Raw genomic sequence first — 18827 nt, 5'->3', positions numbered from 1 at the left:
TGTGCAGGTCAGGTGAATTGGCCATTGCTAAAATTGCCCATAGTGTTAGGTTAGGGGTAGGGGTAGGGGTATGGGTGGGTTACGCTTCGGCGGGGCAGTGTGGACTTGTTGGGCCGAAGGGCCTGTTTCCACACTGTAAGTAATCTAATCTAACATTTTGAGTACAGAATTCCATATTTCCACTGTTCTTTGCGTGGAATAACCTCTTCAGCCATCAACTTTGAATTACCTATGTCTAATTTTAAGGTTATTGTTACTTTGCTTTGATTTAGCAATCAAAGGGGATAGATTCTCTGAATCTTCCCTGATCTCTTTTAACTGTTTTTTCACTTTGGTTAGATGAGTATTCAGTCAAGCTTCAAACTCACCATTTAAAGGTCCAAACATTACCTTCTGCACAACAACAAGATGAAGGTCTAGTTAAACTGTATTTGATGTTTGGAGAAGGATTGTCAGCTGAGATATCAGCAAGGATCACTAGTCCAACAATCTGTGTAACAGAGTCCTGAAATACTGGCAAGAGCAGGAATCTCCATCTGAAAGACAACAGCTTCTCCAGTCCAGTATTTCCTCAAGAATGCAAGTCATGATAGATGATAACTGAGACCTTCCTGGTATGTCTAGGTTATCTTTGACCCTCCTCCCTGTTTGGAGAAGGGGACTGAGAGTGGCCACACTTGGGCTGTGGTCCCTGCTTGTATGACTTGTCAGACATGAGCAGGAGCTATGCAGTTTGTCATCCTGGTTAGCTCCAGTGGGTATGGGTGCAGTTTAGATGAGCACCTGAGCTTGAGATTTTGGATTTAAAACAGGGCTATCAAATATATTAATTCAGAAGACTGCCTCCTGGTTTCTATTGTGTTTTTGTCTCACTTTTCCTAACTGTTTTTCTTGAAAAATGTTGATAGCTTTCAGAGCAATACTGCACAAGCTTGCTTTTCATACATCCCAATCAGAGCATAACTCAGATGTGGTATTGCAATAAATCACCAAAGGGTTTTCAATGGCACCTTTAAAACTCATGACTTCTACCATTTAGAAACCGGACAAGGGCAGCAGATACATGGTAACACCATCCCCTGCAAGAACCCCCCCAAGCCACTTGCCACTAACTTGGAATTGTACCATTCCATCACTCTCACTGGGTCAAAATTCCAGAACTGCTTCCCTATGTTCCTTATAATGTTTCCTGCCACTGTGCACACAATCAAAGTCCACACATGACAACAGTGTTCAGAATTGTACCTACCCTACAGGCGCTGCAGCAATTCGGTAATGTAACTCACTACCACCTTCTCAAGGGCAATTAAGAATGGGCAAAGAAAATATTGAGCCACCCAGCAGTACTCATGACCAATTTTTTTAAACTGTAAAGAAGAAATGCAAAGCCTGGTGATAGACATGAGGACTCTAACACAGGTGGGGAGTGGTGTGCTTGTAATGTCATTGGACTGGTATTCCAGAGCCCAGGCTGATACTCTCAGAACATGGCTTTGAATAGAATTTTAATTAATTCACTAAAATATGGAATTTTTAAAAATAATCCTCTCATGATAACCATTGTTAATTGTTGTAAAAGCCCATCTGATTCAGTGATGGCCATAGGGGAAGGAAATAGGCCTGATGTGACCAATATGTGACTCCATGCCTTACATGTCAGATAGTGGAGAAATCCCAACCTTTCAGTAAAGCTGCACTTTTAATTTCAATACAAACTTTTGCAGAACCATTTAGCAGATCTGAATAGATTGCATGATACTCCTACCTAAAACCAGGAAAGAGAACCAGTATCTTTTAATGATTATGGATTTTTCCATTAGATTTACTGAAGTGGTATCTTCAGGGAAAATTACTGCAAAAGTGGTGGTGAAAACATTAGCTCAATCTTTTACATGGTATGAATTACCCAAAGACATAAAATCGGATCAAGGCTCAAATTATATGTTGCAAATATTTAAAGAAATTATGTCTAGTTTGGGAATTAAACAATTTACATTTTTATGCGTATCACCCACAAACTCAAGTTGCATTGGAAAAGTGGCATCAAACTTTGAAGGCTATGACTAGGGCTTATTGCCAAAAATGTCCTAATGATTAGGATAAGGGAGTTCCATTGTAACATTTGCCATTAGGGACACTCCTAATGAGTGCATCGCGTTTAGTCCTTTTGATGGAATATCTGGGCATGAGGCAAGAGGTCCAATTAAATTAATTAAAGAGAAGTTAATAAACCAAAGCTTAGAGAGATTGCTTCCAGTCTATGTGTCAAATTTCAGAGAGAAACTTTAGTTAAAAAAATTGAAAAAAAACTTAACAAACACTAAAAGCTAGAGCAGACAGAAAAGCCAAAGTTCAAAAGTTGTTGCAGTAGACACAGTTATTACTGTTGAAGCTTGTTTCAGGGAAACCATTAAAGGAAGGCTCACTAGACTTTATCAAATTAAGAAGAACCCCAATGATGTGATTTATGGAGTGAGTACTCTGGATGACAAGAGTGTCAACAATTATGTCATGTTAACATGTTTTAAAAGCTATTACAGTAGGGATGATAGTTGGGAGAAACGTGTATTTACAGTAGTGAAGAAATTAGGAAGAGAAGTAGACTTCTGAATAAGTCTCTGGATTAGTGGTGTTGGAAGAGCACGCAGTTCAGGCAGCATCCAAGGAGCTTCAGATTTCTTGGATGCTGCCTGAACTGCTGTGCTCTTCCAGCACCACTAATCCAGAATCTGGTTTCCAGAATCTGCAGTCATTGTTTTTACCTCTTCTGAATAAGTCTGTCAAACTGTAATATTGATCCCCATCTCTATGAATCTTCTCTGCAGCCGTAACATTGTATTCTTCGCTCTGTTCTATTAGCTCTGCACTTCGCAAAACATAACTTTTCACTGTACTTAGAACATTGGGAGAATTAATCCAAACTGGAAATTTCAAAAGTTAACTTTCAATAATCAAATTGGAAAATACAGAGGTGCTTAAAAGATAAATCTTATAGAAAACTGTCAAGGTGATGCCTGAATGCTAATACAGAATTATAAATGAAATTGTGGGAATGGGCCAGGAGAAACAGTTTTGCTGGTGATGATGGTGATTTGAGAAATATAAAGCAACACCTTTACAGACTCAGTTTACATTAGTTCAGGAAGAGATTAAGTTCATGACGGACAATGAATTTTTGAACTGAGTCAAAGTAAGTGGAGCTTGCTGATTGTGATGATGCCAAAACTAGATGGGTCACAAAGATTTTGTGTTGATTATTTTAAGGTCAATGGGGTAGTGAAAGTGGGAATATATCTTATACTGAGACTGGAGAATTGGGTCAAACAAATAGGACACACTTGATTTGTAATAAAAATTGATTGCTAAAGTGGTATTGGTGAGTTTCTTTAATCAAGAGAGCTAGAGAAATCTTGGTTTTTATAATACTGGATGAAATTTATCAGTGCAAAGTCATGCTGTTTGGAATGGAAAACATACCAGCAACATTTCAACAATTATGCAATAAACTAATCATAGAGTCATAGAGCTGTACAGCATGGAAACAGACCCTTCAGTCCAACTCGTCCATGCCAACCAGATATCCTAACCTAAGCTAGTTCCATTTGCCAGCACTTGGCCCATATCCCTCTAAACCATTCCTATTCATATACCCATCCAGGTGCCTTTTAAATGTTGTAACTGTACCAACCTCCACCACTTCCTCTGGCAGCTCATTCCATACACGCACCACCCTCTGTGTGAAAGTAGGTCCATTTTATATCTTTCCCCTCTCACCTAAACCTATGCCCTCTAGTTCTGGACTTCCCGACCCCAGGGAAAAGACCCCTATCCATGCCCCTCATGATTTTAGAAACCTCTATAAGGTCACCCCTTAGCCTCTGACACTTCAATTATACTGTTTACATTAACAGTATGGTTGTTGATAGTCAAACCTGAGAAGACCATTTACAGCATTTGACTAACCTCTTTGGATTGACTACAGAAAGCTAATTTAGTTATATATTTGATGAGGATACCTGCAAACACCATTTATTCATGGGATGTAGCCATCTCTGGTTACACCAGCATTTATTGTCTATTCCCAATTGCCCAGAGGGCAGTCAAGAGTCAGCCACATTGCTCTGGGTCTGGAGTCACATATAGCCAGATGAGGTAATGATGGCAGAGTCCCTCCTTAAAAGACATTAGTGGACCCAATGGGTTTTTTTTACGACAATCCACAGTGATTATACACTCAGCACTACTCCAGCTCTGTATTCAAGATGTTTTTCTTACTCAGGCCATTGTGTCCAAGATAAAACTTAAAGTTTTATGTTATATTGCCATGAGTGGATTCAATTGCAACTTTGTTCTGAAACTCAGCACTATCATTGCATTCATAAGAAATAAAAAAAAGGCAGAAAATTTGAATGGACTGAAGGATATTAAACTGCCTTTGAAAATTTAAAAGCTGATAATGGCACATTTGACAATAGGTGCAGGAGTAGGCCATTCGGCCCTTTGGGCTAGCATCACCATTCATTATGATCATGGCTGATCATCCACAATCAGTATCCTATTGCTGCCTTATCTCCATAACCTTGATTCCACTATCTTTAAGAGCTCTATCCATCTCTTTCATGAAAGTATCCAGAGACTTGGCCTCCACTGCCTTCTGGGGCAGAGCATTCCATATATCCACCACGCTCTGGGTGAAGAAGTTTCTCCTCAATTCTATTCTAAATGGCCTACCCCTTATTTTTAAACTGTGTCCTCTGATTCGGGACTCACCCATCAGCAAAAACATGCTTCCTGCCTCCAGAGTGTCCAATCCTTTAATAATCTTATACGTCTCAATCAGATCCCCTCTCATCCTTCTAAACTCAAGTGTATACAAGCCCAGTCATTCCAATCTTTCAACATATGATAGTCCCACCATTCCAAGAGTTGACCTTGTGAACCTACGCTGCACTCCCTCAATAGCAAGAATGTCCTTCCTCAAATTTGGAGACCAAAACTGCACACAGTACTCCAGGTGCGGTCTCACCAGGGCCCTGTACAGCTGCAGAAGGACCTCTTCACTCCTATACTCAATTCCTCTTGTTTTGAAGGCCAGCATGCTATTAGCTTTATCTGTGCAAAACCACTCAACCTGGCTGTTGATGTCAGCAATATCGGTGTGGGGTGTGTTTTATTGGAAGATAACAAGATGAGGATTGATTGACCTGCCAGTTATTTTTCAATGAAACTGCATATCAGCAAAAGTACTCAACCATTGAGAAAGAGACATTGAGCCTAGTGCTGACTCTGCACCATTTTGAAATCACCAGTAATGTGGATGGAACAAGTATTTATATGGTTCATAATTATTTGCTTTTTTGGAAATAATTTGGGACAAAAACTTACAATTATCTCCATGGAGATAATTCTTCAACTTTATAATTCAGCAATTGTTCATGTATTTGGTAAAGAAAATGTCATCACAAACACTTATATCAACAGCATACATACCAGAGATTTTGTGACATGTAAAAGTGATTGCTGTGTGAATCAGTGTATAATTAATGTAAAAATGTAATTAGAGTTTGTATGTCATAGAATTACTGGTGAGGTGACTTGTTAAATATTAAAAATGCCTCTAACATGCATTTCCATTCTTATTGGGGGGACGGAGTGTGGTGTAAACTGTGTGATTTGTATATATTTGTTTTAATATTATTTATTGTATGTTTGGCTTTATGGTTTTTGAGTTTATAACTGAAGGGTTTTAAATGTCTAAAGTTAATAATACAGTTTATCTATTTCTGTAGCCTTTGGTGATTTCTTTTAAAACAGTTTTTGTTTGGTTTTGGAGTGAATGGGTTTGTGTGCACCACCCTAGTGGACTTTTGATTATTTCAGATTGTTTTGCAACTCAGCCAGTTAATTAATGGGGCCTCTAGATTTATTAGAGTTTTCTGGAGCTTGAGATTTTTAAGTATAAACACCCATAGAGTAGAGAAAGAGACTTCCAGATTTCAGTTTTTACTTTGAGTGGGCAGTCCTGTGAAGTCTTTAGAATAGGGTGTCTGTGTAGACCAGTGTTCCTGGAAAGGGAAGTATATATAGTGACCTAGGTTGGCTTAGAGTGAAGACTTAATGTTAGAACCACACCAGAAGTGTTGGGACAAAACCCTGAAGAGGTTACTTAAAATGACTACATCAAGCAGGTGTATGATAGCTCCAGAAGAAGCTATTTGCAGTCCCAGTCGAAAGGTTAAAATCACAAGTGACTTCAAACTTTTGAGATGGTAGATAAGGTATTTTGACATGGGTATGGTTTGGATAATGTTTTGGGTACTATCCAAAAGCTGTTTACATAATAAAGACAGTACAAAAGAGGCATTTCAGCTCATGGAGTTTGCACTGAGTAAACTACTCTAGATCTAGACTATTCCCACTTGCCAACACTTAGCCCACAACTTTAAATTATGGCATTAAGAGTCAACCACATTGCTACGGGTCTGTGTAGGGCAGACTAGATAAGGATGTCAGTTTTCCCTGTCTGAGGGGTGTCAGTGAATCAGCAACAATTGACATGGTTACCATTGGGTCCAGCTCTTTGTTCAGTCCAAGTTTCACCATATCCCTAGAACATTGGTCGAGCAGTAACATTACCAGCACAGCAACACTTATCCTGTTTTGTTTTGTTTCAATTTATAAAGGAGTGCTTTGGGATTAATGGGATTATATCTTTATTATTTAACCTTGGAATTTGTGTTGCAGATTCTGTGCTTTAGATGTTTCAGCAAGAACAGAGAAGGTAGTAAAGGGGGCGGGCATCGTTAATCAAGGGTAGTATTACAGCAGCTGAGAGAACATGTGAGGACTCATCCACTGAGGTAGCATGGGCTGAGGTTAGAAATAGCAAAGGAGAGGGCACCCTGTTGGGAGTTTTCTATAGGCCTCCGAATTGTTCCAAGGATGTAGAGGAAAGGATAGTAAAGATGATCCTCAATAGGAGCGAGAGTGACAGGGTAGTTGTAATGGGGGACTTTAACTTCCCCAGTATTGACTAGGAATACTATAATTCAAGTAGTTTAAATGGGTCAGTTTTTGTTCAATGTGTACAGGAGGGTTTTCTGACCCAGTATGTAGACAGGCCAACGACGGACGATGCCATGTTGGATTTGATACTGGGGAATGAACCCAGCCAGGTGTTAGATTTGGAAGTAGGTGAGCACTTTGCGATAGTGACCACAATTTGGTTCTGTTTACAATAGCAATGGGTAGGGTTAGGTATATACAGCAGCGAAAGAGATATAACTGGGGGAAAGGCAATTATGATGCAATTAGGCAAGATTTAGGATGCATAGGATGGAGAAAGAAACTGGAGGAGATGGACACAATTGAAATGTGGGGCTTATTCAAGGAACAGCTACTGCGAGTCCTTGATAAATATAAATAGGCAGAGAGGTAGTTGTTGAGGGAGGGAGCCATGGTTTACTCAAGGAATTGAAGCTGTTGTCAAGAGGAAGAGGAAGGCTTATGTGAGGATGAGGAGTGAAGGCTCAGTTAGGGGGCTTGAGAGTTATAAGTTAGCAAGATAAGGTCTAAGGAGAGGGCTAAGAAGAGCCAGGAGGGACAATGAATAAGATCAAGGGAAACCTTAGGGCCTTCTATAGGTATATCAGGAATATAAGGATGACTAGAGTAAGATTAGGGCCAAACAAAGACAGTAGTGGGAAGTTGTGTGTGGAATTGGAGGACATGGGGAAGCGCTTAATGAATACTTTTCCTCAGTATTCACATTGGAAAAGGGCAATGTTAGTAAGAATAGAGAGATACAGGCTACAGGATTAGATGGGATTGAGGTTGACAAAGAGGAGGTTTTAGCAATTTTGGAAGATCTGAAAACAGATAAGACCCCTGGGCAGGATGGGATTTATCCTCGGATTCTCTGGGAAGCCAGGGAGGAGATTGCAGAGCCTTTGGCTTCGATCTTTATGTCATCGTTGTCGACAGGAGTAGTGTCAGAAGACTGGAGGAGAGCAAATGTTGTTCCCTTGATTAAAGAGGGGAGTCTGGACAATGCTGGTAATTATAGGCAAGTGAGCTTTACTTCGGTTGTGGGTAAGGTATTGGAAAAGGTGTAAGAGAAGGGATTTATAATCATCTGGAAAGGAATAATTTGATTAGGGATAATCAACACAGTTTAGTGAAGGGTGGGTCGTGCCTCACTAATTTTATTGAGCCCTTTGAGAAGGTGACAAAACAGGTGGATGAAGGTAAAGCGGTTGATGTGGTGTATATAGACTTCAGTAAGGTGTTTGACAAGGTTCCACACGGTAAGCTATTGCACAAAATAAGGAGTTTCAGGATTAAAGGTGATTTCACGGTTTGGATCACAAATTGGCTAGCTGAAAGAAGACAGAGGGTGGTGGTTGATGGGAAATGTTCATCCTAGAGCTCAGTTACCATTGGTGTGCTGCAAACTGCTGTTTGTCATTTTTATAAATGATCTGGAGAATGATGGGTTAGTAAATTTGCGGATGACAATAAGGTAGGCAGAGTTGTAGATAGTGCTGAAGGATGTTGTGGGTTACAGAGGGACATAGATAAGATGCAGAGCTGGGCTGAGAAGTGGCAAATGGTGTTTAATGCAGAAAAGTGTGAGGTAGTTCACTTTGAAAGAGGTAACAGGAATGCAGAATACTGGGATAATGGTAAAATTCTTGATTTGGAGATGCCAGTGTTGGACTGGGGTGTACAAAGTTAAAAATCACACAACACCAGGTTTAGTCCAACAGGTTTAATTAGAAGCACACTAGCTTTCGGAGCGACGCTCCTTCATCAGGTGATAGTGGAGGGCTCAGTCCTAACACAGACTTTATAGCAAAAATCTACAGTGTGATGTAACTGAAATTATACATTGAAAAATTGATTGTCTGTTAAGCTTTTCATCTGTTAGAATACAGTGATAGTTTCACTTCTTTCATGTGTAAATCACAAAACTTTTTTTTAAAAGTTGCATTCTTGGGTTAGCTGTTAACAATGGTGATAGCTAGACAATATGTTGAAGGTGTTGGCCCCCTGTGTTCTCTGTCTATGACCTGATGTTTAGATTGATTCTAATCTAAACAGTGAGATAACGGAGTTTTACATAAATTCATGCAGTTTTTGAGCTCAGAGTTCTACATGAATGCATGCAGTTTTTGAGCAAAGTGCAATGTGACTCTGCAAGTACAAATTCACCCCACAAAATATCAGGATGAAGGGCTTATGCCTGAAACATAGATTCTCCTGCTTCTCAGATGCTGCCTGACCTGCTGTGCTTTTCCAGCACCACACTCACTACTTTGTTAAATCCAAAACAAATCAAAATATGATCTGTCAAGCCAGGTTTACATCTGGGATCTGACATTTTTTGATAATAACTTCAGCTGGGCTCATAAAACTAACCATTTTCTCTGCATGTGTCAGAACAATTCAGTTTACATTATCCCTTCCTATCCTTTCTGCCAAAATACTTTTCTTCACAGTTAATTTATATTCTATCTGATACTTATTGGTTAATTCCAACAGCGTGTCTATGTCGTGTTGCAGTTGGTTGGTATCATAGGAATCAGTCAGTCAGCTCCCTAAGCCAGCTCTGCCATTCTAGATCCTGTCTGATCATTCACTTCAATACTATTTTTCTCGGCTATCCTCATAAGTGAATGTATCAAGAAGCCTGTCAATCTCTGATTTACGTTTGCTGTCTCTGTAATCTCCTCCAATCCCACAACCCTCCAATTTAGCCATGCAACTCTCAATCTGGCCCTTTGAACACCCCTGATTTTAATTGTTCCACCATTTCCCTGCCCTCTCCACCTTGCCTTCCTCCTTCAACACATTCCTTAGTCTACCTCATCTGACCTTATATTTCTTTATGTGATTCAGTATGATACTTTATTTTCTCATGATCCTGCAAAATGACTGGGGATATTTTATTATGTTAAAATATCTCTTAGAAATACAAGTTTTTGCTGATAACTATTATACTTTATATCCAGATTCTGCTGTTCCCTATACTATGTACAGGGGGTGCTATTCTCTAGCATATACACAGGGCCTACTACTCTTTATAATACACAGATTATTTCCTACAGTATTACCTGATACTTCCTTAAATAATCTAAAGGGCTGTTTCTCCCAATGATGTAATCCTTATTCCAATAATAGCAGCCTGGGGGCTACCTTTGACCAGAAACTGAACTGGATGAGCCACATAAATGCAGTGGCTACAGGAGCAGGTCAGAGGCTGGGAATACAGCAGCAAGTAACTCACCTCCTGACTTTCCAAAGCCTGTCCACCATCTACGAGGCACAAGTCAGGAGTATGATGGAATACTCCCGCCTTGCCTGGATGAGTGCAGCTCCAACAACACCCAAGGAGCTTGACACATCAAACACACCAGTCCCTAATTGGTACCCTCTCCAACACCTTCAGCATTCACTCCCTCTGTTGCGAATGCACAGCGGCAGCAGTAACTCAACAAGCTCCTTCAACAGCACCATCCAAATCTGTTACCACTTCCATCCAGAAGGACAAGGGCAGCAGTTTCATGGGAACACCAGCCCCTGCAAGTTCCCCTCCAAACCATTCAGCATCCTGACTTGGAAATATATTTCCATTCCATTACTGTTATTGGGTTAACATTCTGGAGCTCCCTCCCTCACAGCATTGTAGGGAATCAGAGGTTTCAGGGTGCATGCAGGACAATGGGATTGAAGTCCAAAGATGTACAGGTTAGATGTTGCAGGATTATGGCGATAGGGTGGGGGACTGGGTTTGGATGGGATGCTCTTTGGGGAGCTGTGCAGTTGCAATGGGCCGAATGGCCTTCTTCTGCACTGTAGGGATCCTATGAGAAAAATACCAGCTATGATCAAATGCTAAAGCAGACCCGATGGGCCAAATGGCCTAATTCTGCTCCTATGTCTTATGGATGTATCCACACTCCAAAGACTGCAGTGGTTCAAGGAGCTAACTCACCACTCTCTTCTCCAGGGTAATTTGGAAGAGCAATAAATGCTGACCCAACCAGTAAAATGTCATATATTTTTCTTCCTTCTTCCCAAATGGTATTTCTTTTGCTGTGCAGAAATCCTGCATCCCAGAAACTCTATATATGAGGAATGCTGGCTTGGGAACTGCACTACAGCCCACTTGTCTTTCTGCTGGTGTACTTATCCTACATAGTTGGTAGCTGAGAGCATAAGGAAGATGTAAGGTGGTTCCACCCTGGGCAAAACAAAATTGTTTTGCAAAAACCACCGTCATTTGACACGCCCTTGCCTGATCGCGTCCTGGCATCTGATCACAGGATAAGGAACAGCAGCTGCAGCCAAGGCCAGCACCAAGCTGTTCCTCCCTCTTGGCTGGAGGAGGATGCCTGGAGGCAAACAGCCCACAAACAAGGCTGGCTTTGTTTAATATAAGCAGTCCTGACAGCAGAATAGGATGCATATCCTTGAATGTAGCTGAAAAATACATACGCACGTACACACACACACACACATGCATAAACCTATTGGGGGGAGAAAGAAAATCCAAACAGGGAGAGAGATGGAAATTGAGATGAGACACCAGAGCCCGAAGTGTGGGTAGCTGTGTGGTACATTACCTGAGGGCTTTGTTCTTGTGTTTTTTCCCTTGCTGTGTGCTGCTCACTAATTTGTTACTATGGCTACAGACAATGTTGGCCTCTGTTTGAGTTCCTTAAGGTGCAGTTACTTTATTAAAGGTGTAGTTTTCCATATGTGATTTGCAGACCATAGGAAAAACAAGTATGTACTGATAACTTGGGATTTATTTGAGTAAACAAAAACAATCTATATAGTTTTGGATCGTTTCTTCTGTCAGTTGTTGAGGCTACTGAAGAGCTGAATACATTCTGATTTGCAGTCGTTAAATTGAGAGAATGTCTTTTTCCTCATGTTTGTGGATTTTTTCTGCATTTCTGTCTGAAAGCCCCCTCCTACATAAGCAGCCCACCCCCAACAATGAGAATCCCCATTTTCTCTCCTATTCCCCAAGCATTTTTTTAAAAATCTGGTTGACATTGTAAAGGCACCATTTATTCCCGGCTCGTGTTTTTTCTTACCTTGGATATCTCAAGTGCTGAGGTTCTGGTCCTTCCTGTATCAGTCTGACCCATCTAGTGAATATTCAACAACCCATGGTATACTCCAGAGTCATAGTTAGAACTGACACAGATCAGTTGGGGCCACATAACCTAGTTCTCCTGTGTATGTAGCATTTTGGTCCTCTTCATCGGTGAACTAGATGTTGTCTTCCACACGTGTTCATATATTCATAGTTTTTTTTTAAAGCAATATTTGAAGAAAGCCTTTGGTTTGAGATCAACATTGAATCTTGCAGCTGTTTCATTTCACTAAGCAAGCAAGCACAAGAACAATAATTATGGTTTCTTCATTCAAACATTTTTCTTTGTATAGTGTTCTACACTTCACTGGGTCAGCTTACTTCAATTAAGCAAAATAGCATCTAACTACTAATGTGTATCTTAACCTTGAGTCTGCTGACACCCCTCTCCTGTAGCTTTCTCTTGGGGAAATAAAACTGCCTTTTTTTTAACTCTAACTTTGTTTACAAGCAGTGTATCTGGGCTGAGAACCCTCGGAACACAATGGTTTAATGTTCTATCCATGACCTCGTCAATCTAACAAATTAGGGAGTTGCGATATTTGGGGTAATTACTTCAAAGACCTTTTCATTAGTGTTTTAACCACCTTTTGTTTATGTGTTCCTTCAATGTGTATAAATTTACCTTAGTTTTAGAACAAATCTAAATAACCTTCCTACTTCTCATAGTCCTCAAAAGATGGTGTCTGAAGTTTTGTGATTGCTTGAAAAAGAAGAAAAAAACTTGTGTTTAAGATCATTTCAGAGTACTTGGAGCTACTGCAATATTTCTGAAATGCAATTATTGTAATATAGAGAACAATGTGCACACAACCAGTTCTGACAAACAGTAATCACTTGAAGGTTAAATGCCGGCCGAAACACAAGAGGTCTCCTGTTCTTCGAACAATGCCACTGGAAAACCGTGTAACCATCCAGTTCAGATCAGGCCTCCTTTTAATGCTTCATTCAGCAGATGGCATCTGCTACCAGTGCAGCACTCCCTCAGCAATGGAGCATCAGCCTGGCTTTTGAGCCCAAGGCTTTGGTAGGCAATTTCAACCAATATCTTTGTAATGTAAGTGTGAGCATGTTACCACTGTGACAAAGCTCTTCTTCGCAGTGTACAATTAAGAGTTTTCTTACTTTGGATAGGATGAAAAATCAATAACACTGTGAGAAGCTGGAGTCCAAGGTAGGATAATTCAGGCAGGGGTCCAGAGCTGGTTCTTGTTAAAGGTATTTGTAGTCCAGTTAGTTTTATGCCTTTCAACTCTTCTCCTTGGCATTCTTGTTGATGATGCTGACTTCAAATTGTAGGGTGCATTTCCTCAATGAGATTTTGTGAGATTTGAACTCCACTTATAATTAATATTGCCACCGAAAGAGAAGCTCGGAGCTGGTATCACAGCACCAAGTATTAAAGACAGAGTCTTCGCTGCTAGACTGGAACATGGCTTGCAGAGATGAGGAAGTAAAGGGTGAGTGAGATCTTGCACCACATTTGCTAAACTCAGCGCAGGGTGCTTTGCCCCATAATTTCCATGACAATTGTTTGACCCTTGTCCTTGGCTAAATGGCTGTTAATATTCTCTTGACTGACTTGACCTACAGCAAACATTATCCCAGAGTTTCCAGAACTAATGCTGTCCTAACATACTATATCATCTATCCAATTGAAGCTTAGATCGACAGTTTTGCAAAGAAGCTGTGATGATTTCATCCATTTTGTGACATTACTGAGATTGATCTTTTTTAACATTTTCTAAAAAAAAACTTTCCTTAATCATAAAATTTAGTTCTAAAGATAAGATTGTTCATGTTTGCATTCCAGGAAGGAGGTTAGAGAGGTATCAGTGTGATTTGTGCTCCAGATCAATATTCAGTAACCCCCACCAGAATATATTGGGTGTGTTTAGAACTGGATTCAAATGTGCTGGCTTTATTGTTGAAGAGCCCACTAACACTCTTGTACTATGCATCATGAATGTAACTTGGGCAGCTCGCTAGAGGTTTACTGGTCCCAGGGCAAGGATACCAGACACAGGCATAATAGAATGACTACAAAGCGATGATTAACCAGGAAGCTTGTTTTTGGTTCCCACTGTGACCTATGTTTCTTGTTCTTGCAGGGTGCAGGTCCTACAGCAGGCCCCCAGGCCGGAGCCAGATCAGCTTTGTCTCGCCAGTACACACGACAGAGGGTAACGCGGGTAAACCTCAGGGACTTCATCTTCTACATGGAACAGGAACGAGACACCAGGCACTCACTTGTACTGTACCGAGCACTGCTGAAGTAGACAGTGAGGGACAAGGGCCCAGTCCCTCAGATCTACATGAACAGACCATCAGCATTCAGTGACTGCCAGCTTGTGCCTTTTCCTAAAACAAATCATTTTGTATTCACACTTGTTTACTGTTGCCTCAGACCTCATCTTCTGATAACCTTTAGATACCTCTAGCTGAATGTTTGCATCCAGTATTTAATTTCTTTGCAACTCCCCACATAGTTTTTTTTTGTCTATTTGTCAGTGGAGACTTAAAACAAAAACTGTGAATTCTAGTAAATTCATAATGACAAATGCTGCAAACCACACACTGCAGGTCTGTCAGTACCTGAGACAGGAATACACCTTCTGAGTTTGTGTCAGAAAAGTGAAAGGAACTCTGACCAAACTGTTAACTGACCTCTTCCTCTCCAGTTACTCACAGACTGTACCTGTTGTAGCAGTTTTTAAACTTTTATTTTGTCTCTTTCTACCTCCCCACCAACCATCTGTTTTTAGCAGGAAAAGGGGAGGCTGCAATTACGCAACCGTCTATTGTAGTGTCTTGTTTCAGTGCTTTAGTTTGTCTTTTCCTAAGGTATTATTATGTTATAACCCATTTCAGGAGTTAGTCTCAATAGCTGCTCCTGCATTCAAAAGCCTTTAGCAGTATTGAAAACTATATGTTTAAGGGAAATATATATTGTTTTCATTTTATAACTTTATTTAAATTTTCTTTGCAAACCTAAAATTAAATGGTTGCACACAAGGACCTGGTGAAATTGCTGGAGAAATTTTAACTGTGAGGACATATTGTCCAACAAAAGTTCCTCATGGAGAGATTAAAGTGGGCGTTGCTGGTCTCATCAGTGTTTTTTTTGTTTGTACCAATCAGTGTGTGGGACCATTTAGTTTAAACTAATTGTAAATGTTTTCCTGAATTTAAACTTAAGATGAGTAGGGAATTACTACAATAATGGAGTACATTAATGATCCAGTTGCCTTTCTCTCTCTCTCTCTCAAAAATGTTGCTGTCAGGTTGACAGCTGATGCAATTGAGTTAAAGGTGATGTCAGTGAGTAATTGATTAAAGACATTGCCAACATACAACAATGGTTCCCGGACAGTTTTCCTTAAGGATCACTTTTTAAGTGGCTCAACAATCATGGATAAAGACACCCCTATATCATATGGAAGTGCTGTGTGTAAAGATGATGTATCTTTTAAAACCGTATTAATTCTAATTATAACATTTTCAGCAGTGAGTTCTGCTTAAAACACAAGCTTTATTCGCAGTGGAATGTCTGCATTCTCCAACTTCTCATCAAACACACACACACACGCACGCACACTGTTCTCACCCACGCACACTCTCTCACCCTAACACACTCTCACACACACACACCATCATTGATGACCTGCTGCCTGTCTCTCTCCTTGCTAATATCAGCACGGTAAAAACAATGACTGCAGATGCTGGAAACCAGATTCTGGATTAGAGTGGTGCTGGAAAAGCACAGCAGTTCAGGCAGCATCCGAGGAACAGGAAAATCAGGGAGAGAGAGATTTCCAGCATCTGCAGTCATTGTTTTTATCGAGTTGATTTTAGCCCTGTTACAAATCCTCTTGCAAGGAGGCTTGCCTTGAAGATGTTTTCCTCCTCTCTCTCCCTGATTTTCCTACTCCTCGGATGCTGCCTGAACTTCTGTGCTTTTCCAGCACCACTCTAATCCCTAACATCAGCACGGCTCGATGCACACTGCAGTCTGAGATGAGACACTCTATGTTGTCCACTCCAGGCCCATAGCAATCATATATGCACCTGCACATGGTCATTTTCACTTGAATTGCCCATTGTCTCCTCCAAAACTCATTACAATCTGTGCCATTCCCAAGATGGAAGGGCAACTGAGACTTCTTCCACAAATGCAATAATGAACTGTGATACAGTTAGTCCTGTTTGAGATGAATTGTGCTGCGACATGTTATTGTCAGATTTCCCTGTATCTCTGCAATAAAACACGTCTAGCAGAAGCCCAACCCAATTAGTCATTAAATTGTTGATCCCCTGAAATGTTTCTGCAGACCATTGGAATCTGCAGATTCTAGTTTGAAAACTATGGAAAAGTTACTGCACAGAAAGAAGTCATACAGCTCATCGTGCCTGCCCTGTACCATTGCCATCCAGAACTAGAAGCTCCAGGTGTCAATCCCAGTGTGCACAGAGTTACTCATTCTTAGCTAGATTTCTATTCCAGCTGTCAGAGTTAAATTAGCTGTCTTTGCATTCGTTTTGGACTGGTGATAATTATTTGCTGATTCCTGGGCTGATAGCATATGCAGGCCTGATGCCCACAGTTTGAAATTCTACTTGACTAATGCCCCTGCAGGAGGATCTCTGAGCCTCCTGTCTGCAGTCTCTGGGCAGATTTTGCTGTTCCTGCATCCGATCATCTGAGCTCAGAGGATTTAACTGTTGACCCAAAGAGGACATCTGTCTGGGAATGTGATTATGCAAAATCAAATCTTCAGAAGAAAATTAGCAACAGATAAAGGCAATAGTTCGTTCAGACTCACCCAAATCCCATCTTAATTCTTCATCAGTAATCACTCAGCAGTTAACCCAAAATTAATTCAAGCCCCTCCTTCCCAGAACTAATTAAGACTTCCTCCTTGCTATTGGTTCCCCTTTTTTCCGCTAATATTAATTTTCTCTCCTATTATTCTTTCATTATTATGGCTTTCTCCTCCTTTTCCTGGTATTAATGCCCTCTTCTCCCTGCACTAGTTTCCTTTTTCCCAAATATTAATATATTAATTTCCCTATCTGCAGTGTTAATTCTTTTCCCTGATAATAAATCCTCCTTTCCCCAGTATCAGTTTCCCCAGAACGGATTTCAATTTGCCCATTTCCCCCAGTATTAATTCATGACTTTAATTACCAGCATTAATTTCTTCTCCCCTTCCCCAGTATTACTACTTTCGCAGCTGATGAGCAGAATGGATGTGAGTATTCAAAAACTCAGGCCAATGTTTCACATATAAAGGCGAAGGATGCTGCCATTTTGTCAGATTTGCATACACTGTGTGTGTGTGTCTGCAAAAACTTCACTGGAACCAGAGAGTGAGAGAGAGGGCAAGGTCTTTCAATCAATGATGTTCCCTTCTGTATTGTTGCTCTAAACTCTGTTTGGAGTACATGGTAACCTCTATCAGGCTCGCTGAATTTATCTCAACCACTTCCCCTACCCGTAGTTGTATAACTGCACTCGAGCACTCTGACCCAGTACGTTTTAATGGTGTGAAATATTGGCAAATGTGGAGGGAGAAAAAAAGCACAAATAAAACAATTTGTAAGTCAGTTTGAAATAGTTTTTATAATTTTTTATGGTTCTCAAAGAACAAGCAGGTATATTTGCACTTCATCTGCATTCTAGCCAAAATATTATTTAAGGTGTTAACTCAAATGAGCAAGCAAAACAATCATGTAGGAAACAGAAGAGCTGGTTTTAAAAAGTCAGTCATTTGTACATAGTGTTTACAAAGACTTTTGTGTTAATTAGAATTCTGTTATTTTGGTATCGGACCCTGTACATACGATAACACTGTGCAGTCCATGTGCAAAAGCATACTTGCAAACTTTGTACTTATTTTGTAAAGAAATAAAACAGGTGTTTATTAAACATTGCATGTGTATTTCTTTCTCTCACTCGTGCTGAAAGACTGGTTTTATAAAATCTCATTCTACCCTCCACATTTACAGGTGTCATGCAGAGAAGTACACCCAATTAGATAGGTTTGCTAAAAGTACAATGGGCCGAATGGCCACCACCTGTGTCATATGATTTCTTTCCTGTAGGACAAAAGAAACAAACAGCATTGTCAGTGTTTCTTTAATGTTCAATCCCCCATCCGAACATCAACCAATCTCATGATCATTGACCAACTCCCCTCCACTCCCCGACCAGAATCCTTCCTGTGGGAGAAGAACAATATTAGTCTAAACTTCACCCCTTGCGATATGTCTTGTGCTATTGTCAAATTTAAATAGCTTTTTCTTCAAGTGGATCTTACATAATGAACCTTTAAAGCAAGGAACAAGAAGTATAAAGTAGGGAGGTCTTTCTGCAACTGTGCAGGCTATTGATAAGAAGACTAGGCAGAAGTGAGGACTGCAGATGCTGGAAACCAGAGTCTAGACCAGAGTGGTGCTGGAAAAGCACAGCAGGTCAGGCAGCATCCGAGGAGCAGGAAAATCGATATTTCAGGCAAAAGCCCTTCATCCTGAAGAAGAGCTCTTGTCCAAAATGTCGATTTTCCTGATCCTTGGATGCTGCCTGACCTGCTGTGCTTTTCCAGCACCACTCTAATCTAAACTATTGATAAGAAGACACCTAGTATACTTTGTATTG

The 18827-nt window shown here is 40.4% G+C and overlaps 1 protein-coding gene across 3 annotated transcripts in view; it reads left to right on the top strand.

Moving 5' to 3' along the window:
* LOC140496258 (transcription initiation factor TFIID subunit 4-like) overlaps positions 1–18091 on the top strand; it is a 349124-nt gene extending 331033 nt beyond the window's left edge. For all 3 annotated transcript variants that reach the window (XM_072595792.1, XM_072595791.1, XM_072595790.1), the window contains exon 16: positions 14281–18091. In XM_072595792.1, the coding sequence (XP_072451893.1) occupies positions 14281–14448 (168 nt within the window). In that variant the 3' untranslated portion in view covers positions 14449–18091. The remainder of the gene's footprint in view (positions 1–14280) is intronic.
* Positions 18092–18827: the final 736 nt, after the last annotated feature.

Source organism: Chiloscyllium punctatum, chromosome 26 (genome assembly GCF_047496795.1).
Source record: "Chiloscyllium punctatum isolate Juve2018m chromosome 26, sChiPun1.3, whole genome shotgun sequence".
NCBI lineage: Eukaryota > Metazoa > Chordata > Chondrichthyes > Orectolobiformes > Hemiscylliidae > Chiloscyllium > Chiloscyllium punctatum.
The sequence above is the reverse complement of the archived record's forward strand: the minus strand, read 5'-3'. Positions and strand labels throughout refer to the sequence as shown.